The sequence below is a fragment of the Oncorhynchus gorbuscha genome, linkage group LG25, assembly GCF_021184085.1.
Source record: "Oncorhynchus gorbuscha isolate QuinsamMale2020 ecotype Even-year linkage group LG25, OgorEven_v1.0, whole genome shotgun sequence".
In the NCBI taxonomy this organism is placed as follows: Eukaryota; Metazoa; Chordata; class Actinopteri; order Salmoniformes; family Salmonidae; genus Oncorhynchus; species Oncorhynchus gorbuscha.
This window is the reverse complement of record NC_060197.1, coordinates 29,097,080-29,120,735: the sequence shown is the minus strand read 5'-3', so window position 1 is coordinate 29,120,735 and position 23,656 is coordinate 29,097,080. Positions and strand designations below refer to the sequence as shown.

The following is a 23,656-nucleotide window of genomic DNA, read 5'->3' as shown; positions in this document are numbered from 1 at the left end:
AGTTGACCCTCTGTTCCTAGGCAGTCATTGAAAATAAGAATTTGTTCTTAACTGACTTGCCTAGTTAAATAAAGGTAAAAAACTATATATTGAGTAGTGTAAGCAGTGCACGAAAGAAGCATTTGAATGCCACCTAGTGGAGATTCACTGTCACTAACTGCAAAAATGACTGGATGATTGTCAGTTTTACACTTAATGTTTCATGAAAAAAAACTTATGTACTTTCCTTATTTTATTACACATGTACAATAAATACTGTACATACATTCAAATACTGAAGCCAAAAACATACATTTGTATGATGTAAAAAAAACTAACATTTACTGACTTGACAGAGTTTGTATGTCAAATGTTTGGCATTGGTAGGTAAAAATGCATAATTTCATATAGAGTTGGTAAACTTAAATCTGACCAGCAAATTACCAAAAAATATTACTTAATTCCCATAGTCAACTAATATTCAGTGTTTACACTTTAAAAAAAAAAAATCTACAAGGTTTTATGTAAGCTTTAAATCCACATCCTTTTCAGAGCATGTATTCCCATGTGGAACATGAGTATTGTAGCTTGCATGAGTTAGGCTGCGTTTACAAAAGGTAGCCCAACGCTGATATTCTTTTCCCACTAAGACCAGTTCTGAAAAGAGCTCATGTGAAAAGATCTGATGTGATTGGTCAAAAGACCCATTAGTGGAAAACATATCAGAATTGGGCTGCCTGTGTAAACGCAGCCTTAGTGTGGTCTGTCCCATTTCCTATGGGAGTTCTTTTTTTCAGGCAGTGAGGGATTGGACATGATGGCATGAAACATCACATCTTGATACTAACAAATACACTTCTCTGACTGACATGCATAACAAAATGACAAAGCTGAGAAAGAGCTTCCAAAAGCTCTGAAATCAGCTCAGTTCATAGACACTTCTCATTATTCCCCACATCTGGATAACAGCCACCGCAGAGGGTTAGGATCTCTGGCGGGATTAACCAGGTGACATATATTATACCCCCTGTAGGACTAGCCTCCATTACTATATTACAGACACCATGACAATGGAGGTAGCTAGCCATATCCGAGCTAGGACTGATGGTGATGCGTTTCGGGTCACTGTGGGTCTGGGTAGAACACTTTGATATGAATAGCCGAATTATTCCGAGTGCGTGTCATGGGTTCCCCCGCCTCGTCCGGGTCCTCAGGCTCCAGATCGTCCACCAGCTCCACTGTAGACGTGTTGGCCGCCAGCTGTAGCGCCCCCTGGCTGCTGGCCTGGAGCTGCAGGGCGATGTTGATGGCCCTATTGATGGCCAGGCCCAGACCATGGACGCAGATCTCCCTGTGGCCTCCTCCCTCCAGCAGCTTCTGGCAGCGGGCCAGCTGGGCCCGGAAGTCTGTCTTCATGTTGACGTACACGTCATTGCGGCGCTTGGGCAGCTTCCTGGGGAGACGCTTGCGGAGGGTGTACTCCACAGGGTCCATCTCCACCGCTGTGCCACTGCCGTCGGCCGGGGGCATGATGATGCCTGGGGTTGTCTGGGGGACGGAGGCAGAGATAGGGCTGTGTGGTTCTGTCATCACGATTGAGTCAGTCAGAAACAGGGAAGTAATGGAATGGAGCACTGCAGTAATAGGTGGCAAAAACAACAGGAAAGGAAATGTCAATGACAAGAACGGAAGATCAACACAATCATCTTTCAGGCAGCAAATATACTGCTTAGCCAATTTACTGAAGGTTCTGAAATACTCAAATACCAGGGAGATCGACTGGTAGCTAGCTAACGTTATCTAGATTGAAACGTAATGTAATTTAACCGTTACACTCTGTGCTAAAATGTGTCACTCCAAACAAAGGTAGTTAACGTTAAGACAAAATAAGAACGTGAAAGCAATCAGACTGTACCTTCAGGCAACCAAATTATTCAAATGATGACTATATCGTGCTGGGGAATTCAAAACCTGAGAGGTTTGTGAACTTCTGGAAACACAGAGGTGCCCCGGAAGTAATCAATACGAAAACGTTCTCCATCAGTTAATATTATGAAAATACATATAAAATACAGTGCTGCGCCACCCTCTGATTACTGGTTAAATAAAAACGTATATTTGCAGTCTTACCAAGCTACTTTTGAAATATAATGTTTAAATTGAATATCCGCGATAATAGTATATGGGGCGTATTCATTACGGAAACAGTTTACTGTTTAGAAACAAAACGGAAACAGCACAAACGGAACGAACTGAATTTGACCAATATAAACTGTCGTTTACGTTTTCCGTTTGGAGTAAACGGGTTGCAACATAATCTGCATAACGATTACACCCCTGTTGTTACAACGCCCACCCCCTGTAAACAACCCAAGTGAAGTGCAGTGTTGACGTGTGTGGCTCGATTACGGATATACCACGACAACCGCTTGCGAGCACGCTAAAATGCATTAGATTCAGCCTAATTGCAAATCATGAAATTATTATAAGTTATACATGCTGTGCAAGCGTGGGATGGTTGGTCTGAAAATAGCATAACATTAGCAAATAACGCGTAACACAAGTCAATGTTACGTCACGTGGTGTGAGTAGGGCGGCCATCTTTCTCTGAAAACACAAACAACAAGAGTAAGGAGCAGACTTCTCGACTGGACATCAACACGCAGCGACCGTAGGAGAGGGGGGTAAACAAATCAAACATTGAACACGACTTCATGAGAGTATCAGTACCATTCTGTCGGAGGAGGATGTTTACAGAAAGAGAAAGGAAACCAATGCATATGAATTAAAACCGAAGATTGTACACAACAAAACGTATTTAAAAATAAATAAATAAACGACATTAATTCAAAGGTAAGCTATGGTTCTTTGAGTATTTTTGGGAATGGTTGACACTGTCATAACGTTACATAGTTAGCAAATCACTTTAATCTGAGAGGGCCCATACAAACGCGAGTCAGGTGCCTAAATTCTCTCTTAATGAAATGGTGTTTCAGAAGATGGGGCTCTGAGCGAGCCGTAGAACGACGGCATTATTGGTTACTATTTATTTTTATTGGTTTGTTTTGCTCGGGTTGTGGAAGGCCATTGTAAGCAGCGGGGTAGAGTTGTAGGGGCGGCCGATTGACAAGGGAAGGGAGTGCGTTGATTCACACACGCGGACACTCCGCCCCCTTCGCCATATCTTGTGTCATTTGAACCTTGCATGGAAACCGAATGTCTTACACGGCCAGATACTCATTGTTAACGTTATGTCATTGAAATATTATTAGCTGGGTAAACAATTGTTCATTGATAAGCAACAATCTGAATACAATTATTTAACATTTTATCTCAAGCGATTGTCCCGTGCCTTTTCTGATAGAGGTGTTTGATGCTCGAGTCATGTCCGCGTTGCTTACTAACGTTACATGGCCCAATGGTGGCTGCTACTAAATTCCAAACGAGCAAGATTCTCTAGTAAATCAATGAATTGCCACAATGGTTTAAGGAAAACTATATCAGTTATCTGGCATTAAAGACCGCAACAAGTACATAGTATGTATGACTTTATTTAGCTGAAAATAACACCTGAATCTTACTATACATTACTAGCTAGCTGTATTTCCTAAACCGACCCATGGTACACCGGTTGGCCATGGTGTTTACTGTCATTGTTGCTTGCTAATATTACAGATACACAAGACGAGGCGTGATTTAACGTGACCACGCCCCGAGTAGGGTACAGCCGTAGGGTACTTCCTTACTCTCATGTAATTAGCCTAACTTTTGGTGGCATCCTAAGCAAACTACTGACATTTTTTTTGTTGTCGTTTCAATAAAGGTTTTCAGCAGGCTCACAAGTCGTTATTAACATACTTGGCTGTCACAACAAATTATTTGCATGATATTTATTTTGCCAAACTAATTTGTTACTGGGCCTGCTGACACTGACTGTAAAGCTGTCCCATCATACTTACATCACTGTTTGTTTACCCCTAACTTTTTGACCGGTTAGCTGGCTGGCTAGTGAGAAGTTAATCTTGATCTAATTTGTTAGTATTCGATATGTTGCGTAACTACTTCCAGTCTTTGCCTGCCCTTGATTGGTCTAGGTATTTCAAAAAATATCTATATTTTTTAAGTTGAGTGGACCACCGAGTGCTGAAGCACGTAGTGCATAAAATCATCTGTCCTCTGTTGCAACACTCACTATCAAGTTCCAAACTGCCTCTGGAAGCAACGTCAGCAAAATAACTGTTCGTCGTGAGCTTCATGAAATAGGTTTCCATGGCCGAGCAATCACACACAAGCAAGCCTAAGATCATCATGCGCAATGCCAAGTGTCTGCTGGAGGGGTGTAGCCGAGTGGTTAGAGTGTTGGGCCAATAACCAAAAGGTTGCTGGATCAAATCCTGAGCTGACAAGGTAAACATCTGCAGTTCTGCCCCTGAACAAGCAAGGTAACCCACGGTTCCCTGGTAGGCCGTCATTGTAAATAAGAATTTGTTCTTACCTGACTTGCCTAGTTAAATAAAGGATAAATTTAACAACAAAAAACAAAGCCTGTAGCCAATGGACCTTGGAGCAGTGGAAACATGTTCTCTGGAGTGATGAATCACGCTTCGCCATCTGGCAGTCCAAAGAACGAATCTGGCCAGGAGAACGTTACCTTGCAGAGTGCATCGTGCCAACTGTGAAGTTTGGTAGAGGAGGAGTGTGGTCTGGGGCTGTTTTTCATGGTTTGGCCCCATAAGTTCCAGTGAAGGGAAATCTTAACCCTGCAGCGTACAATGACATTCTAGACCATTCTGTGCATCCAACTTTATGGCAACAGTTTGAAGGCCCTTTCCTGTTTCAGCATGACAATTGCCCCCATGCACAAAGCGAGGTCCATACAGAAATGGTTTGTCAAGATTGGTGTGGAAAAACGTGTCTGGCCTGCACAGAGCCCTGACCTGAACCCCATCAAACACCTTTGGGATGAATTGGATCGCTGACTACGAGCCAGGCCTAATTGCTCAACATCTGTGCCCCAGCTCACTAATGCTCTTGTGGCTGAATGGAAGCAAGTCCCTGCAGCAATGTTCCAACATCTAGTGGAAAGCCTTCCCAGAAGAGTGGAGGCTGTTATAGTAGCAAGGGTGGGGCCAGAATATACAGTGTTTGGAAAGTATTCAGACCCCTTCCCTTTTCACATTTTGTTTCATTCCAATCAGGCCTTTATGGTAGAGTGGCCGGAAGGAAGCCACTCCTCAGTAAAAGGCACATGACAGCCCACTTGGAGTTTGCCAAAAGGCACCTAAAGACTCTTAGACAATGAGAAACAAGCTTCTCTGGTCTGATGAAATGAAGATTGAACTCTATGGCCTGAATACCAAGCATCACGTATGGAGGCAACCTGGCACCATTCCTATGATGTGCAGTGTTTTTCAGCATCAGGGACTGGGAGGCCAGTCAGGATTGAAAGAAAGATGAACAGTGAAAAGTACAGAGATCTGCTCAGGACCTCAGACTGGGACGAAGGTTCACCGTACAACACGACAACGACCCTAAGCACACAGTAAGAGAACGCATGAGTGGCTTCGGGACAGATCTCAATGTCCTTGAGTGGCCCAGCCAGATCCTGGATTTCATCCCGTGTGTACTTCCCCCCCAATTTCATGATTTCCAAGTGGTAGTTAGTCTTGTCCCATCGCTGCAACTCCCCTACAGACTCAGGAGAGTCGAAGGTCAAGAGCCATGCATCCTCTCAAACACAACCCTGCCAAGCTGCACTGCGTCTTGACACACTGCTTGCTTAACACAGAGGCCAGCCGCATTAATGAGTCAGAGGAAACAATGTAGAAGTGCATGCGCCTGACCCGCCACAGGTGTCACTAGAGAGAGATGGGACAAGGACATCCTCCCCCAACCCGGACGATGCTGGACCAACGCCTCATGGGTCTTCCGGTCGCGGATGGCTGCGACACACCCTGACAGAGCTTTAGAGAATCTGCAGAGAAGAATGTGATAAACTCTTACTGGTGTGCCAAGCTTGTAGCATCATACCCAAGAAGACTCGAGGCTGTAATCACTGCCAAAAGTGCTTCAACAAAGTACTGAGTAAAGGGTCGGAATATTTATGTAAATATGAAATAACTGCCTTACTCTTCCTAGGGTCCAGCAACATTGTCTGTTGCATTGGAAGAAACTGATGGGAATCCTTGATAGATACAAACAATAAAAAATATAAAAATTAATCTCAAAAGTACCCTTGTTGATTTAGTTAATTTTAACACATGGTTTGGCACAATATACTCTTCAAGTTTATTACATTTCCAGAGTGGGCTCTCTGCTAATTTTGAAGTTATGAGCAACACCAACACAGTGTGTGGGAACATGGATTCAAAGGGAACTCTGCTGATGATTTTCTTCATGTGCTATCCTGATTGGTTAATGACATATAATGGCAATATCTATGTATAAAATGTGTCATCTTCCCAAGTACTAGAGATCTTACTCTGGAAACCTGACTTGTTTGAAGATGTATATTGTTCCAAACAAAAATTTGAAAGGTTACTTTTGAGATTTTCATATTTTTAATGTTGAATAATGTAATGTGAACATTTTTAATTTCAGAATCTAGACATACTCTATTTTAGAGCACACTGAAAATATTATAAAAAATATTCAACTTTATCTAGGATTTTTTTTTTTGTCTGCTTCATTCTGCTTATTGTTAATGTTGTTTTGTGTAGGTAGGGGCCTTTTTCTGTGTCGTTTTTATAGATTCATTATGTATGGATATGAATCAGTTCCTGCTCAAGTGTTGTTTTGTTTTATTCCGAGAAAAAAACCCCTCATCTGTTGTGACTGATGCTTCCTCTCCTTCAGTTCAGTAGCCTATCCTATATAACTTTTATGCATGTGACTCTCAGAATAACAGCTGTGCACAGTGAGGGAGACAGGCCTTACCCATCGTTGGCACGAGCAAATCTATCTCTGTTCTAATAGGCTATTTGGACATCTGCATGGCACCTTCAGCACTCAGATGCTGAATGGCTTTCACAGTGTCAAATCAGGTTTTATTCATTTGCTTGTCACTCAACGAATTGTCACCAAATGCGGTGTAGAAGTGTCTTTTTTAAAATCTTTTTTTTACCAGAGTATTTTTAGCCTACTGGAGTGGACGCAACACGTATCCATCTGCTGATTGGGGTTTTCGATTGTTCAGATTCACCATAAGAAAGTTTAGAAAGTTTTGCTTTAAACAGTCAGTGTATTTGGTCATTTTTACATGAACCAGGTAATTTCATTAAGGACAGCAATCTTTTTTTGAGCCATAGAAACTTAGTAAAATTACAAACGGTTTTAACCATTTGCTTTTCAGACGGCGGTAAAATCCAAAAGCTGCATTATATTAATTGGCTAAATGCCATGATCATTTCTAAAGATAAAATTGTTGTGAGCTAGTACTATGGCAATATTTATCTGTGAAAATTACCAGTTAATCAGTGGTTGATGGTGATTTCAGATAAAAAAAAAAGTGGGAATTGCCCACACCCCTAATCTGATAGTGGGGTGGTAGCTTCTCTGTCTGCACTATGGCAAAGGTACCTACATATACATGGACACTAACAAATAGCCACTCGGTTTAGAGAAGTTATCGCAGACAGATCCAGCTCTGAGAGGTCCAGCTCCGAGAGGCCCAGCCCCTGAGCTCTCGTCAGCAGTAGACACTATTTTATAATGGAAAATGTTAGTGCATCGAGCCGAATTGCATTCATTTGTGCCTCCAAATCAAACCGACTCTTACTGAATCGTTTCAAACTGAAACATATCGTTCCTGTATCTTATTGGCGCCACTGTTTCTAAATGCATATCGAATCGTTCATGAAAGGAGACATGCACATCCCTGGAATGATTTAATTAGCTGCTAGTCCACCTATTCTCAGCTGTGCATTTCAAGAAGAGAAGCCATAGAATTACAATCACCTGACAAGATTTCTATAGTGTGAGGGGCTTTTCAAACTCTATGGGAGCAGCAATGCAGGCTCATAGGTGTCTGTCTGTTGGGTGTCTGTTTTTACTGCAAAGCCTGGGGGTGGCATTCTGTTGCTTGGATATTGTTGTTGCCATGACATTTGCAGGTGCCGTTTCCAAACAGGTGCATTGTTTTTGCAAAAGGGTGTCATCACTATTGTATGAGTCACAGGGGGCGCACATTCTGTAAACATGGAAAGTTGTTGACTAAGTTCATTATTATTGATGGTTATTATTGATGGCAAAGCTCTTGTGATGTTGATTATTAATTTGCATCAAATGGACATGAATAAACCCAAACGTTCTCAGTGGAAGGCTACAGTAGCCATCTTATTCTACGGAAAAAGAAATGTGAACAAAATGTTATATGCTTAAACAAGTTGACTCTATCAATACTCTTTCTAAGCAGTCCAAACTGCATTAAAAATGTGTCGTTCCAACACAAATTCAACTACATAGATTTCCTGTCTGCCAAGCTGTGACCGGGTGTGTTTGTTTCTCTCTACTTGCTATCGCTCACTCTCTCTTTTCTTGTTGTTTACAGCATTTTGAAAGGAGGTGGACAGGAATCAAAGGTGTCGTCACCTAGAGGGTCAGTCAAGCCACGTTTCAGTCGGAGAGGAAACGACAGGAGAGAAAAGCAGGAGAGGAGGGAGAGTCGCGTCTGCTCCTGGCAGCTGTTCCAGCAGCCTGTTCTGTTTTCCCCTGCGTTTTGATTTAAATCGAGATTAATCTTGTTTTTTTTGTCAAATGTGATATTACTGCTGTTGTCGTAATCATTATTGTTACTATCGAGTATTTTATTTTGTTTGTTTTGTCAACTCGTTTTCGGGTTATTCCAGTTTCTTGTTTTTCTTTTTACGACTTTTTTTCCCAGTTGTGAGCAGAGGCTTCTTCCAAACTGTCCTCATATCCATACCAGTACTCTATCCCCTATACACACCTGAAACAGGCAGCTATTCTCTATCTCTGTGTGTGTTGGGGAGCTCTGTTACCACAGCTGTGTAAGCACCACTCAGCCTTCTCACTCAGCCTTCTAAGCCAGTCCTAGCCTGGTCCAGCGACGTCCAGCCTGGTCCACTCTTCTGGACAGGGTAAGAGGTGTGTGTGTGCGTGCGCGCGTGTGTGCATGGCATTTGTTAGTTGGTGTGTGTCAGGGTTTCCGTCAGGAAAATGTGGCACTGGACATTTGACCTGCAGCATTTTTAATTTACCAGACATTTGAGAACTTTACAAGGACCCATATGTATTGGGTGCGTAACCTGCTTAGGCCGTCCACCCGCGGTGCTCACAGTGACAGATTCGGCTAATTCTACAGAACAAGCAAGTCGAGGATGCAATGACGTAGGGCTGTCCCCGACTACAAGTAATCTTTGTCAACTGAAAGTCCTCTGTTCGAATGTGTATTTTTCCATATAGACACACCCTATGTGTGTTTTTAATCAAATCCACTATATATGTGTTGAGCTTGTCTGACGCTTGAAGCTCCCTGTTTGATGAAATGACACACAAATGACTTAAGGGGGAGATCAAGATAACCAGAAGAAAAAAAAAATGTAACCTGTCCCGTCCATCCTCTTCCCTCTCCTACTGGTTCTTCCCAGATTCCGCCGTTACTCTCCTGAAGTTCCCGGTAACAGGCTAAACGAGGAGTCGGTAAACTTTCTCACGTGGAATGCCAATTTATCTTCCCATATATACGGTTCTGCATGCCAGTTAGGGTTTTCATTTTCGCGGAACAGTTTCATTTCATGTTATAGTAACATCTTTGTATCTCGATCATTGTCATCTGACAATATCAATTTGAAGTTTAGAAAGAGGGGAGATCTAGTACGCAACAACTCGCATGGGTTGCTTGTTTGTTTAGCAACAAAACCAACGCGTGCGCAACTAGGGGTCAAAACAGACGGGATAAATACGTTTGCACAATGAGTACTTGTCTCTCAAATACATTGTTACAGTCCTTGGTTAGCTAGTGAATTTTAGCCATATTAGCATTGACATCAGTCAAAACACCTCAAAACAAGACATGGTATCGAGAACAAGATGAAACGAGCTAAAAACAAGCCACTTACGATTTCCCACATGGTGGTTTCATGACATTCTTGCTCGCAATCTGGCCTTCCAGAATCACAACAGCATGCTGAGTTCTGCCTCATGGAAGCACGCCCATCGTTTTAGTGATCGTGTCAGCTAACCCATCTATCTATATGACTAGGATTGTGCATTTGGCTACTGGACAATGAAAGAAAGTTTATATTTAAAATAGTTTCCTCCACAGATATGGTCTGATGTTTGCTAGGCTACTTTGAAGCAAGGTAAGACATGCTTCATAATATGTAGTAAAACGTTCCGGTTTCAAACTATTTTAAGTATACGTTCTCAAAATGCATACTGCCTCCAGCTCATTGCAAAGAGATGCGTGACGTGCTGACAAAGCCGGCTTTCCATTGCCTATGCATTTGCTGTTTGAGATGCTGTAGCAGCAGCTCTTGCGCTGCCTGACAGATTTTCAGTTCAAACGCTCTGTATGCTGTACGCGTGCGATGAATACATAAAATGCAGAACGAATATACTGTACACGCGGCAATTTAATTCCACTAAATTATGCAAATGACCTTATAGATTGATAAGCATGACCAGTCAAATGTATTTCCATCAATGAATAGGTTAAAAGGCTTTATTTCGCAATGTGATTTTTGAAATTCAGTTTCTCTTTCGGACAATTGGCCAACGGCAATTTCATTTATCGGCTTTTGACATTTCTTTTTATCGGCCAAAAGCCGGCAATTACCGGCTAACGGAAGCCACGGTGTGTGTCACTCACAGATGAATCATTTTCTTGCTCCTGTTTCCAGATACTCAGCTCTGTAAAGACGTGAGGAATATGACTGCTGAGACACTTAACTTCGGCCCAGAATGGTAACTCGTCTTTTTGTTCTTGAACACTTCTGTCCATCTATCTCTCTTCCTCTCTTGCTGCTCTGTTCTTACCACTTTCTACTGCGTACTGAACAGGCTTAAAAAAATCAATTCCTTCCCTTACCCTCTTGCTCCTCTTCTCCTTCTATTCTGTCCATTTCCTCCTCGTCTCCTGGCTGCTGAGCCCTCAGTAAATGTTTGTGTGGAGATTCATTTGAGGAGGGAGGCGTAGGTCTTGGTTTGGTAGCAGGCCAGTGGTTGGACACCTTTTTAATAGACTGTGACTTCTGGCTGGCTGCTTGTGCCGTGTGCATTTTAGTGCTCCACCAACCAACATGGACCGTAAGAGTCTCCACAAAGAGTCTCACAGTAGACTTGCTGATCTTGGATCAGTTTTGTCTTTTTGATCGTAATGAATAACATTGGACTATATGACTATATGGAGTGGATAGATCCTAGCATTCCTACTCTGAGACACTTTGTGGATACGGGCCCAGATCACTCCTCAGACCTCGCTTTCCGTGTGGCAACACACACACATCCATGCCCTCTTCCTTCCCTTTTTCTTCAAAAGTACCTTCTGTCGTAGTGGCTTTAGCCCTATCTGCACGGGACTACTGTTACTATAGAACGTTGCTTATGTAATTATTACTCCAGCGTGTCCGTTTTTCAAGTGGACGATTCGGACTGGATTAGTATGACCAAACTGCCCAGTAATGATTTATTTTCGTAATTTAAAAATGGGACCGGTATGACGGAAGCCTGGAGGCTCTTCTAGGCGTGAAGGTATTTGAAGTGTCTAGAGAGAGTCTAATGTTGACATTATTATTATTATTTTACCTTTATTTAACCAGGCAAGTTAAGAACAAATTCTTATTTTCAATGACGGCCTAGGAACAGTGGGTTAACTGCCTGTTCAGGAGCAGAATGACAGATTTGTACCTTGTCAGCTCGGGTTACTAGTCCAACGCTCTAACCACTAGGCTACCCCGCCGCCCCTAATGGCCTTCAGTTCAGAGAAAGTCTAAATAATAATGCGTGAACCATGACCTGTAACCTATGCAGACATTTAATTAACTGACATTTGGCAATTTATCAGTTCATCGGCACAATATCGTCCACTTCATCTTTTTAAGAGCGAAGTACGGCACTAGGACTGTTGATATGTAAAAAAAAAACCAGATCTTTCATCTGTAGGCTATGTACACATAGCGCTTTGTTTTAAGTGTCAATTTGGTCCCATGTTCTTACCCCAACTGGGTGCAGCACCTGTTAAACTCTGTAATATCCCTCAAAACACAGGGATGACGAGTCACACCGGATAAGTATTATAAGAGGACCTGGGAGTTTGCTGAAAACACTAGGTTTTTAGGGCTGGGATAACAACCTTCCTGCCAAGTAAAAATGACTGCCATGGAAGATTCGGACAAGACAAAAATGATGGATGTGGTGATTTATGCTTGTGCATATGATTACATTGCCTGAGCTCCCCCAGTAAAACTTATCCCGTCCGAATAGGGCTTTTGTCAAATGTCTGTACAATAGTGCTATTGCTTGCGCCACGACATGTGTTGGTATTTAGCCCATTTCATCATGTATTTGTGTGTGTTGACTTCCTTCTCCTCCCTCCTGTGCCCCTCATCCTCCTCCTTCCTCCCCCAGGCTCCGTGCACTATCCGGTGGGGGGAGTGTGACGTCCCCCCCTCCTTCCCCCGCCATGCCAAAGTACAAGCTGGCCGAGTATCGCTACGGCCGAGAGGAGATGTTAGCACTTTATATCAAAGAGAACAAGGTGAGGAGGAGGAGGCCACACGGTGCTCAGTCTTATGAAATGGGTGGTTGCAATGACCAGGATAAAGTCTCATCAACTCGAATACTGGTTCTACTACTACACCACTACTACTACTACACCGCTACTACTACTACACCACTACTACTACTGATGCTAATATTACACCACTATTACTACTACTACACCACTACTACTACTAATACTAATACTACACCGCTACTACTACACCACTACAACTACTGATGCTAATATTACATGACTATTACTACTACTACACCACTACTACTACTAATACTACACCGCTACTACTACACCACTTCTTCTACTACTACATCACTACTACCACTGATGCTAATATTACACCACTATTACTCCTACTACACCACTACCACTACTACTACTAATACTACACCGCTACTACTACACCACTTCTACTACTACACTACTACTACCACTGATGCTAATATTACACAACTATTACTACTACACCACTACTACTACTAATACTACACTGCTACTACTACACCACTTCTACTACTACACTACCACTGATGCTAATATTACACCACTATTACTACTACTACTGATGCTACTACTACACCACTACTACTACTAATACTACACTGCTATTACTACACCACTACTACTACTACACCACTACTACTACTACTGATGCTAATACTACACCACAACTACTACTACACCACAACTACTACTAATACTACACCGCTACTACTACACCACTACTACTACTACTGATGCTAATATTACACCACTATTACTACTACTACACCACTACTACTACTACTACTACACCACTACTACTACTGATGCTAATATTACACCACTATTACTACTGCTGCTACTACTACACCACTACTACTACTAGCACTACGCCACTACTACTGATAATACTGCTAATATTACACCGCTATTACTACTACTACACTACCACTACTACTGATGCTACTACTACACCACTACTACTACCACTGATGCTACTACTACACCACTACTACTACCACTGATGCTACTATTACACCACTACTACTACTACCACTACACCACTACTACTACAGATGCTGCTACTACTACACCACTACTACTACTAGCACTACACCACTACTACTACTGATGCTACTATTACACCACTATTACTACTACTACTACCACTACACCACTACTACTACAGATGCTGCTACTACTACACCACTACTACTACTAGCACTACACCACTACTACTACTGATGCTAATATGATGCTATTACTACTACTACACTACCACTACTACCACTGATGCTACTACTACACCACTACTACCACTGATGCTACTACTACCACTGATGCTACTATTACACCACTACTACCATTGATGCTACTATTACACCACCACTACTACTACACCACTACCACACACACACACACACACACACACACACACACACACACACACACACACACACACACACACACACACACACACACACACACACACACACACACACACACACACACACACACACACACACACACACACACACACACACACACACACACTTCCACTTCAACTTCAACTAATACACTACTGCTGCTATTGGTACTACTACTACTATTACACCACTACTACTACTACACCACTACTACTACTGATGCTAATATTACACCACTATTACTACTACTACTGATGCTACTACTACGGATGCTACTATTACACCACTACTACTACCACTGATGCTACTACTACACCACTACTACTACCACTGATGCTACTATTACACGACTACTACCATTGATGCTACTATTACACCACTACTACTACACCACTACCACTACTGATGCTACTACTACACCACTACCACACACACACACACACACACACACACACACACACACACACACACACACACACACACACACACACACACACACACACACACACACACACACACACACACACACACACACACACACACACACACACACACACACACACTTCCACTTCAACTAATACACTACTGCTGCTATTGGTAAAGCTACTACTATTACACCACTGCTACTACACCACTACTACTACTGATGCTAATATTACACGACTATTACTACTACTACACCACTACTACTACTGATGCTACACCGCTACTACTACACCACTTCTACTACTACATCACTACTACCACTGATGCTAATATTACACCACTATTACTCCTACTACACCACTACCACTACTACTACTAATACTACACTGCTACTACTACACCACTTCTACTACTACACCACTACTACCACTGATGCTAATATTACACAACTATTACTACTACACCACTACTACTACTAATACTACACCGCTACTACTACACCACTTCTACTACTACACTACCACTGATGCTAATATTACACCACTATTACTACTACTACTGATGCTACTACTACACCACTACTACTACTAATACTACACTGCTATTACTACACCACCACTACTACTACACCACTACTACTACACCACTACTACTACTGATGCTAATACTACACCACAACTACTACTACACCACAACTACTACTAATACTACACCGCTACTACTACACCACTACTACTACTACTACTGATGCTAATATTACACCACTATTACTACTACTACACCACTACTACTACTACTACACCACTACTACTACTGATGCTAATATTACACCACTATTACTACTGCTGCTACTACTACACCACTACTACTACTAGCACTACGCCACTACTACTACTGATGCTAATATTACACCGCTATTACTACTACTACACTACCACTACTACTGATGCTACTACTACACCACTACTACTACCACTGATGCTACTACTACACCACTACTACTACCACTGATGCTACTATTACACCACTACTACTACCACTACTACTACAGATGCTGCTACTACTACACCACTACTACTACTAGCACTACACCACTACTACTACTGATGCTACTATTACACCACTATTACTACTACTACTACCACTACACCACTACTACTACAGATGCTGCTACTACTACACCACTACTACTACTAGCACTACACCACTACTACTACTGATGCTAATATGATGCTATTACTACTACTACACTACCACTACTACCACTGATGCTACTACTACACCACTACTACTACTACTATTACACCGCTACTACTACTACTACTATTACACCGCTACTACTACTACTACTATTACACCACTACTACTACTATTACACCACTACTACTACTATTACACCACTACTACTACTACTATTACACCACTACTACTACTACTATTACACCACTACTACTACTACTATTACACCACTACTACTACTACTATTACACCACTACTACTACTACTATTACACCACTACTACTACTACTATTACACCACTACTACTACTACTATTACACCACTACTACTACTACTACTATTACACCACTACTACTACTACTACTATTACACCGCTACTACTACTACTATTACACCGCTACTACTACTATTACACCGCTACTACTACTACTACTATTACACCACTACTACTACTACTATTACACCGCTACTACTACTACTACTATTACACCGCTACTACTACTACTACTATTACACCGCTACTACTACTACTACTATTACACCGCTACTACTACTACTACTATTACACCGCTACTACTACTACTATTACACCGCTACTACTACTACTATTACACCGCTACTACTACTACTATTACACCGCTACTACTACTACTATTACACCGCTTACTACTACTACTATTACACGCTACTACTACTACTATTACACCGCTACTACTACTACTATTACACCGCTACTACTACTACTATTACACCGCTACTACTACTACTATTACACCGCTACTACTACTACTATTACACCGCTACTACTACTACTATTACACCGCTACTACTACTACTATTACACCGCTGCTACTACTACTATTATTACACCGCTACTACTACTACTATTACACCGCTACTACTACTATTACACCGCTACTACTGCTACTACACCGCTACTACTACTACTATTACACCGCTACTACTACTACTATTACACCGCTACTACTACTACTATTACACCGCTACTACTACTACTATTACACCGCTACTACTACTACTATTACACCGCTACTACTACTACTATTACACCGCTACTACTACTACTATTACACCGCTACTACTACTACTATTACACCGCTACTACTACTACTATTACACCGCTACTACTACTACTATTACACCGCTACTACTACTACTATTACACCGCTACTACTACTACTATTACACCGCTACTACTACTACTATTACACCGCTACTACTACTACTATTACACCGCTACTACTACTACTATTACACCGCTACTACTACTACTATTACACTGCTACTACTACTATTACTACTATTACACCGCTACTACTGCTACTACTACTATTACACCGCTACTACTGCTACTACACCGCTACTACTACTACTACTATTACACCGCTACTACTGCTACTACTACTATTACACCGCTACTACTACTATTACACCGCTACTACTGCTACTACACCGCTACTACTACTACTACTATTACACCGCTACTACTACTACTACTACTATTACACTGCTACTACTACTATTACACCGCTACTACTGCTACTATTACACCGCTACTACTGCTACTACTACTATTACACCGCTACTACTACTATTACACCGCTACTACTACTATTACACCGCTACTACTACTACTACTATTACACCGCTGCTACTACTACTATTACACCGCTGCTACTACTACTATTACACCGCTACTACTACTACTATTACACCGCTACTACTACTACTATTACACCGCTACTACTATTACACCGCTACTACTACTACTATTACACCGCTACTACTACTACTACTACTATTACACCGCTACTACTACTACTATTACACCGCTACTACTACTACTATTACACCGCTACTACTACTACTATTACACCGCTACTACTACTACTATTACACCGCTACTACTACTACTATTACACCGCTACTACTACTACTATTACACCGCTACTACTACTACTATTACACTGCTACTACTACTACTACTATTACACCGCTACTACTACTACTATATTACACCGCTACTACTGCTACTACTACTATTACACCGCTACTACTGCTACTACTACTATTACACCGCTACTACTGCTACTACACCGCTACTACTACTACTACTATTACACCGCTACTACTGCTACTACTACTATTACACCGCTACTACTGCTACTACACCGCTACTACTACTACTACTATTACACCGCTACTACTACTACTACTACTATTACACTGCTACTACTACTATTACACCGCTACTACTGCTACTATTACACCGCTACTACTACTACTATTACTACTACTATTACTATTACACTACTATTACACCGCTTACTACTACTATACTATTACACCGCTACTACTACTACTATTACACCGCTACTACTACTACTATTACACCGCTGCTACTACTATTACACCGCTACTACTACTATTATTACACCGCTACTACTACTACTTTACACCGCTACTACTACTATTACACCGCTACTACTGCTACACCGCTACTACTACTACTATTACACCGCTACTATTACTATTACACCGCTGCTACTACTATTACACCGCTTACTACTACTATTACTACTATTACACCGCTGCTACTACTACTATTACACCGCTTGCTACTACACCGCTTACTACTACTACTATTACACCGCTACTACTACTATTACTACCGCTACTACTACTACTACACACGCTACTACTACTACTATTACACCGCTACTACTACTACTACTACTACTACTACTACTACTACTACTATTACACCGCTACTACTACTATTACACCGCTACTACTTACACCGCTACTACTACTACTACTATTACACCGCTACTACTACTACTACTACTATTACACCGCTACTACTACTATTACACCGCTACTACTACTACTACTACTATTACACCGCTACTACTACTATTACACCGCTACTACTACTACTACTACTATTACACCGCTACTACTACTACTATTACACCGCTACTACTACTATTACACCGCTACTACTACTACTATTACACCGCTGCTACTACTACTATTATTACACCGCTACTACTACTACTACTACTATTACTACTACTATTACACCGCTTACTACTACTACTATTACACCGCTACTACTACTACTACACCGCTGCTACTACTACTACTATTACACCGCTACTACTACTATTACACCGCTACTACTACTACTACTACTATTACACCGCTACTACTACTACTACTACTATTACACCGCTACTACTACTATTACACCGCTACTACTACTATTACACCGCTACTACTACTATTACACCGCTACTACTACTACTACTATTACACCGCTGCTACTACTACTACTATTACACCGCTACTTACACCGCTACTACTACTACTATTATTACACCGCTACTACTACTACTACTACTATTACACCGCTACTACTACTATTACACCGCTTACTACTACTACTACTATTACACCGCTGCTACTACTACTACTACTATTACACCGCTGCTACTGCTACTACTACTATTACACTGCTACTACTATTACTACTGTTATACCGCTACTACTACTATTACTACTGTTATACCGCTACTACTACTATTACTACTATTACACCGCTATTACTACTACTACTACTACTACTATTACACCGCTACCACTACTACTATTACACCGCTACCACTACTACACCACATCTGCTTCTACTACCACCTAGTCCAGGAGTAGGCTAAATCTGGGTCAGTGCAACCTGCCCTAATTGTGAAAAGTGGCCTGTTGTGACTTGCCAGTGTGAGAGTCTATGCTACAATTGTACAGTTGAGTGTTGGATCATTCCAATCCCATAGGAAATCATGTTTGTTTACATTGTGTTTTGTTCTTTGTTGTTGTGTCCAGGCCCCAGAGGACATGCAGGATAAGGAGTTTGCTGCTATTCTGCAAGATGAGCCCATGCAGCCGCTGGCACTGGAGCCTCTCACTGAGGAGGAGCAGGTCAGTCACACACACACACACACACACACACACACACACACACACACACACACACACACACACACACACACACACACACACACACACACACACACTTGTTCCCACCCAACTGCTATTCTGTACATTCCTCTGTTCTCTTCTACCAGAGGAACTTCTCCATGTCTGTGAACAGCGTGGCTGTGATGAGGCTCATGGGTAAAGGAGGCGGAGTCGCCCCTGCGGGCATGGCCCGGGGCAGAGGCACCACACGAGGAGGAGGCCGAGGTGAGAAGAAACGCACGTGTTGTTGCCCTCGACACTGATCTAAAATAAGCATTTGGGGGGGGGGGCAAATAGTAACTTCAGGATTTAGGGAGGGTCAGCTGATCCCAGATCTGTGCCTGGGTGAATTCTAACCCAATGAAAGGTGCACTGAGCTCAAGCCATAACAACACAAAAGGTAAACAGTTTTATTTAAGCCAGACTTGCTTTAATGTGTTTAGCTTTTGTGATCTCATGTGACGTCTGTGATTCTTCTTGGCCCTGTCTAAATAGTCCCCGTCTTACCGCCTGGCTTATGTACTCCCTTTGCTTGCACAGCGTTGTTTGCATATGAATCTCAAGTGTGTCCGGTCTGGTACAGTGAAGGAAAGGGCCGTTTGTTTTGAGTGCGACTTTTGAGCGTGTCTCTGTCTGGTTCTTGTTCTAGGGCGAGGCCGAGGAGAGAGTGGAGGATTCTACCAAAGAAGTATTGAGGAGGGAGAGGTGGGCTTCGGCCGCGGAGCCAGAGAGATCTATCGCAGCCAGAGCTGGGATGACAGGTAAACACTCACTTCCTCTGTCACTACCCTGTCTCTCTCTACTGTTTCATTCCTTCCCCATTTGCCTTGAAATCTGAAATGGTTAGTCATTTTAGGATGTGAATGAGAAGCTTATTGGTTACTAAGTAATTGGAGGAGCGATTTTAAAAAAACAACAAAAAAAACAAACATTTTTTGTTGTTGATTTAATTGGAATTGTTGAAGGTGTCCTTAATCCAAGTGACTCATCTTTCAGAAATGACCTTCCCAGTTCAGATAAAGGTACGGCTTAAAATGTAAGAGTAACTTCTATTTACAAAGTTTTCCCCTCTTCCTCCAGGGGCGAGAGGCGTTTTGAGAAGCCTGCGCGTGCCAGGGAGGGGGTACGTGTTGGATTAGAGGAGGTGACGGGTGTACCTGTGCCGGGGGTGCCGAGGAAGGACTACACACGGTCTGACAGTGAGAACTGGCGTACCCTCAGAGAGGAGCAGGAGGAAGAGGAACGGGCCGACCCAGGAGGCAGCTGGAGACTGGCCGCAGCACGTAGATTAGATGGTAGCGCACACCCACACTATTCTGGAGACGTACACACAGCACAGAGTGATGTCACCTTATCTTTCCCTTCATCTCTAACTCTTTCAGACGGAGGCCCAAGGTCTGCAGGCTGGCGGGAGCACGACGGTCCGGTTGAGGGGCGTCGCAGGAAGTTTGAGTTTGACTTCGGCGGAGGTCGCAGGCGGGCCGGGAGCGAAGGGTTAGAAGACGACAGAGACGGACTGCCTGAGTGGTGCACTGATGAAGAGGACGGAGAAATGGGCACCTTTGACGCATCCGGCGCTTTCCTTCCCCTTTCCAAGGTTGGTGTGTTAGTGTGTTAGTGTGTTAGTGTGCAAGGAGGTAGTCTACAAATATGCCTGTCTTTCTGTGTCTAGTTATTCTGTGAATTCAGTTGGTGGGTGACAGTAATACATTTTCAGCTAATTGTGTCTGTCTCTGTCAAAGGATGAGGAGTTTGACTTCCAGGGGATAGAGGAGGAGGAAGAGAGCCTGTCTGGCATGGAGAGGATCATGAATGGAGGACAGAGAGGTGAGGGAGCTGCACTCTTTCTTACCTTTATAGTTACTTTTTAATTGATATCTTTATCTCAAAGGTTTCTGGGTGTTTTTTAACTCAATCTCTCCTAATTAAAAATAATTTTAACAAACGCTTTATTTTCTGGCCTTTTTTCCCCCTCACCCTTTCCTCTCTAGTTGACGTCAAGGAATCAGCCAGTGACGGGGAGGTGAAGAACAGAACCAGTCCCCCCTCCTCCTCTGCCCCTCCAGCCCTGGGCCTCAACCCCCCCATGCCCCAGCTCTCCCTCACAGTGGCTGAGCTGGAGGCCTTTCAGATGGCCGACAGCCACCCTCTTCCTGCTCCCCTCCCTGCTCCTGCTCCTCTCGCTGTTCCTGTCCCTGCCAAGGCCAGCAAGATGCCAAGTGAAGGTACGAGTGTTCTGTGTTACTCTTTCTTTCTCTCTCTAATGAAGTTTAAATTATTTGAATTTCAAAGACCTGTGAAAAAGAGACACCATTTATAGATAGAAATTGTGTGAACACTAGCCATGTTCTCTCTGTGTTTTAACTTCCACTCCTCCCCACTGACTTATTGCTCTGTTGTTGTTGTTGTAGTAGTTCCTGAAGGATCACCAGCAGAGGACTCCACCACCCAGCAGAGCCCCAGCACCTCCTCCAGTCTGCCTTCCCCCCCTCCCTCCGCCTCCTCCTCTGCTGCTACCCACCTCCCCCTGCCATCAGGGGGTGACACCGAGGATGACGAGGGCATGAAGCACCTGCAACAGGTAGGAACACTACTAGTCTGGGGACGGGTTTCCTGAACACATATGATACCCTCGACTGTAAGGACCTGTAAGACGGATTGTCCGAAACAACACTCCAGTCTCAGTATGTAGTAATATTACAGAGGAAACATTGGTAAGAGTACAGCCCAGATAAGTGATGTAGTGTTTTATGAACCCCACCTGTCTGTCTTCCTCTGTGTGCAGGAGGCAGAGAAGATGGTGGCGTCCCTGCAGGACACATCTCTAGAGGAGGAGTGTTTTACCCAGACGCTGCAGGAGAGCAGAAACACAGCCTCTGCACTGCCCCTCTCCCACGACGCTGCCATGAAGTGGTTCTACAAGGACCCCCAGGCAGAGATCCAGGGTACACACACACAGTCGCAACATACACACACACACGGTCGCAACATACACACACACACAGTCGCAACATACACACACACAGTCGCAACATACACACACACAGTCGCAACATACACACACACACTTTCACAACATACACACACAGTCGCAACATACACACATACACACACACACTTTCGCAACATACACACACACACTTTCGCAACATACACACACACACTTTCGCAACATACACACACACACTTTCGCAACATACACACACACAGTCGCAACACACACACACACACACACGGTCGCAACACACACACACACACACACGGTCGCAACACACACACACACACACACACACACACACACGGTCGCAACACACACACACACGGTCGCAACACACACACACACGGTCGCAACACACACACACACGGTCGCAACACACACACACACACACAGTCGCAACACACACACACACGGTCGCAACACACACACACACACGGTCGCAACACACACACACACACACAGTCGCAACACACACACACACACACAGTCGCAACACACACACACACACACACACACACACACACACACACACACACACACACACACAGTTGCAACACACACACACACAGTCGCAACACACACACACACACACACACAGTTGCAACACACACACACACACAGTCGCAACACACACACACACACAGTCGCAACACACACACACACACACAGTCGCAACACACACACACACAGTTGCAACACACACACACACACAGTCGCAACACACACACACACACACACAGTCGCAACACAGTCGCAACACATACACACGCACACAGTCGCAACATACACACGCACACGCACATAGTCGCAACATACACACGCACACGC

At 43.1% G+C, this 23,656-nt stretch overlaps 2 protein-coding genes across 5 annotated transcripts in view; one reads left to right on the top strand and one right to left on the bottom strand.

Moving 5' to 3' along the window:
- Positions 1 to 217: 217 nt before the first annotated feature.
- Positions 218 to 11,130, bottom strand: LOC124014239 (ribonuclease P protein subunit p20-like). 2 transcript variants are annotated; one of them, XM_046329044.1, is made up of 2 exons: positions 11,030 to 11,130; positions 218 to 1,613 (listed from the first exon to the last, which is right to left on the bottom strand). In XM_046329044.1, the coding sequence occupies exons 1-2, from the start codon at positions 11,061 to 11,063 to the stop codon at positions 1,102 to 1,104; spliced, it is 546 nt and encodes a 181-aa protein (XP_046185000.1). In that variant the 5' UTR covers positions 11,064 to 11,130; the 3' UTR covers positions 218 to 1,101. The 2 variants fall into 2 exon arrangements, with proteins under 2 accessions (XP_046185000.1, XP_046185001.1); XM_046329045.1 differs by lacking the exon at positions 11,030 to 11,130 and adding an exon at positions 1,895 to 2,155.
- Positions 2,334 to 23,656, top strand: part of LOC124014238 (GRB10-interacting GYF protein 1-like) — a 39,248-nt gene continuing 17,925 nt past the window's right edge. Inside the window, exons 1-13 of one of the 3 annotated variants that reach the window (XM_046329041.1) lie at positions 2,334 to 2,832; positions 8,528 to 9,077; positions 10,842 to 10,905; positions 12,568 to 12,697; positions 19,696 to 19,791; positions 19,938 to 20,055; positions 20,480 to 20,591; positions 20,911 to 21,125; positions 21,213 to 21,427; positions 21,573 to 21,657; positions 21,822 to 22,055; positions 22,245 to 22,411; positions 22,616 to 22,775. In XM_046329041.1, coding sequence (XP_046184997.1) covers positions 10,871 to 10,905; positions 12,568 to 12,697; positions 19,696 to 19,791; positions 19,938 to 20,055; positions 20,480 to 20,591; positions 20,911 to 21,125; positions 21,213 to 21,427; positions 21,573 to 21,657; positions 21,822 to 22,055; positions 22,245 to 22,411; positions 22,616 to 22,775 — 1,567 coding nt within the window. In that variant the 5' untranslated portion in view covers positions 2,334 to 2,832; positions 8,528 to 9,077; positions 10,842 to 10,870. Of the gene's footprint in view, positions 2,833 to 8,527; positions 9,078 to 10,841; positions 10,906 to 12,567; positions 12,698 to 19,695; positions 19,792 to 19,937; positions 20,056 to 20,479; positions 20,592 to 20,910; positions 21,126 to 21,212; positions 21,428 to 21,572; positions 21,658 to 21,821; positions 22,056 to 22,241; positions 22,412 to 22,615; positions 22,776 to 23,656 lie in introns of all 3 variants that reach the window. The other 2 variants (XM_046329043.1, XM_046329040.1) reach the window with 2 other exon arrangements.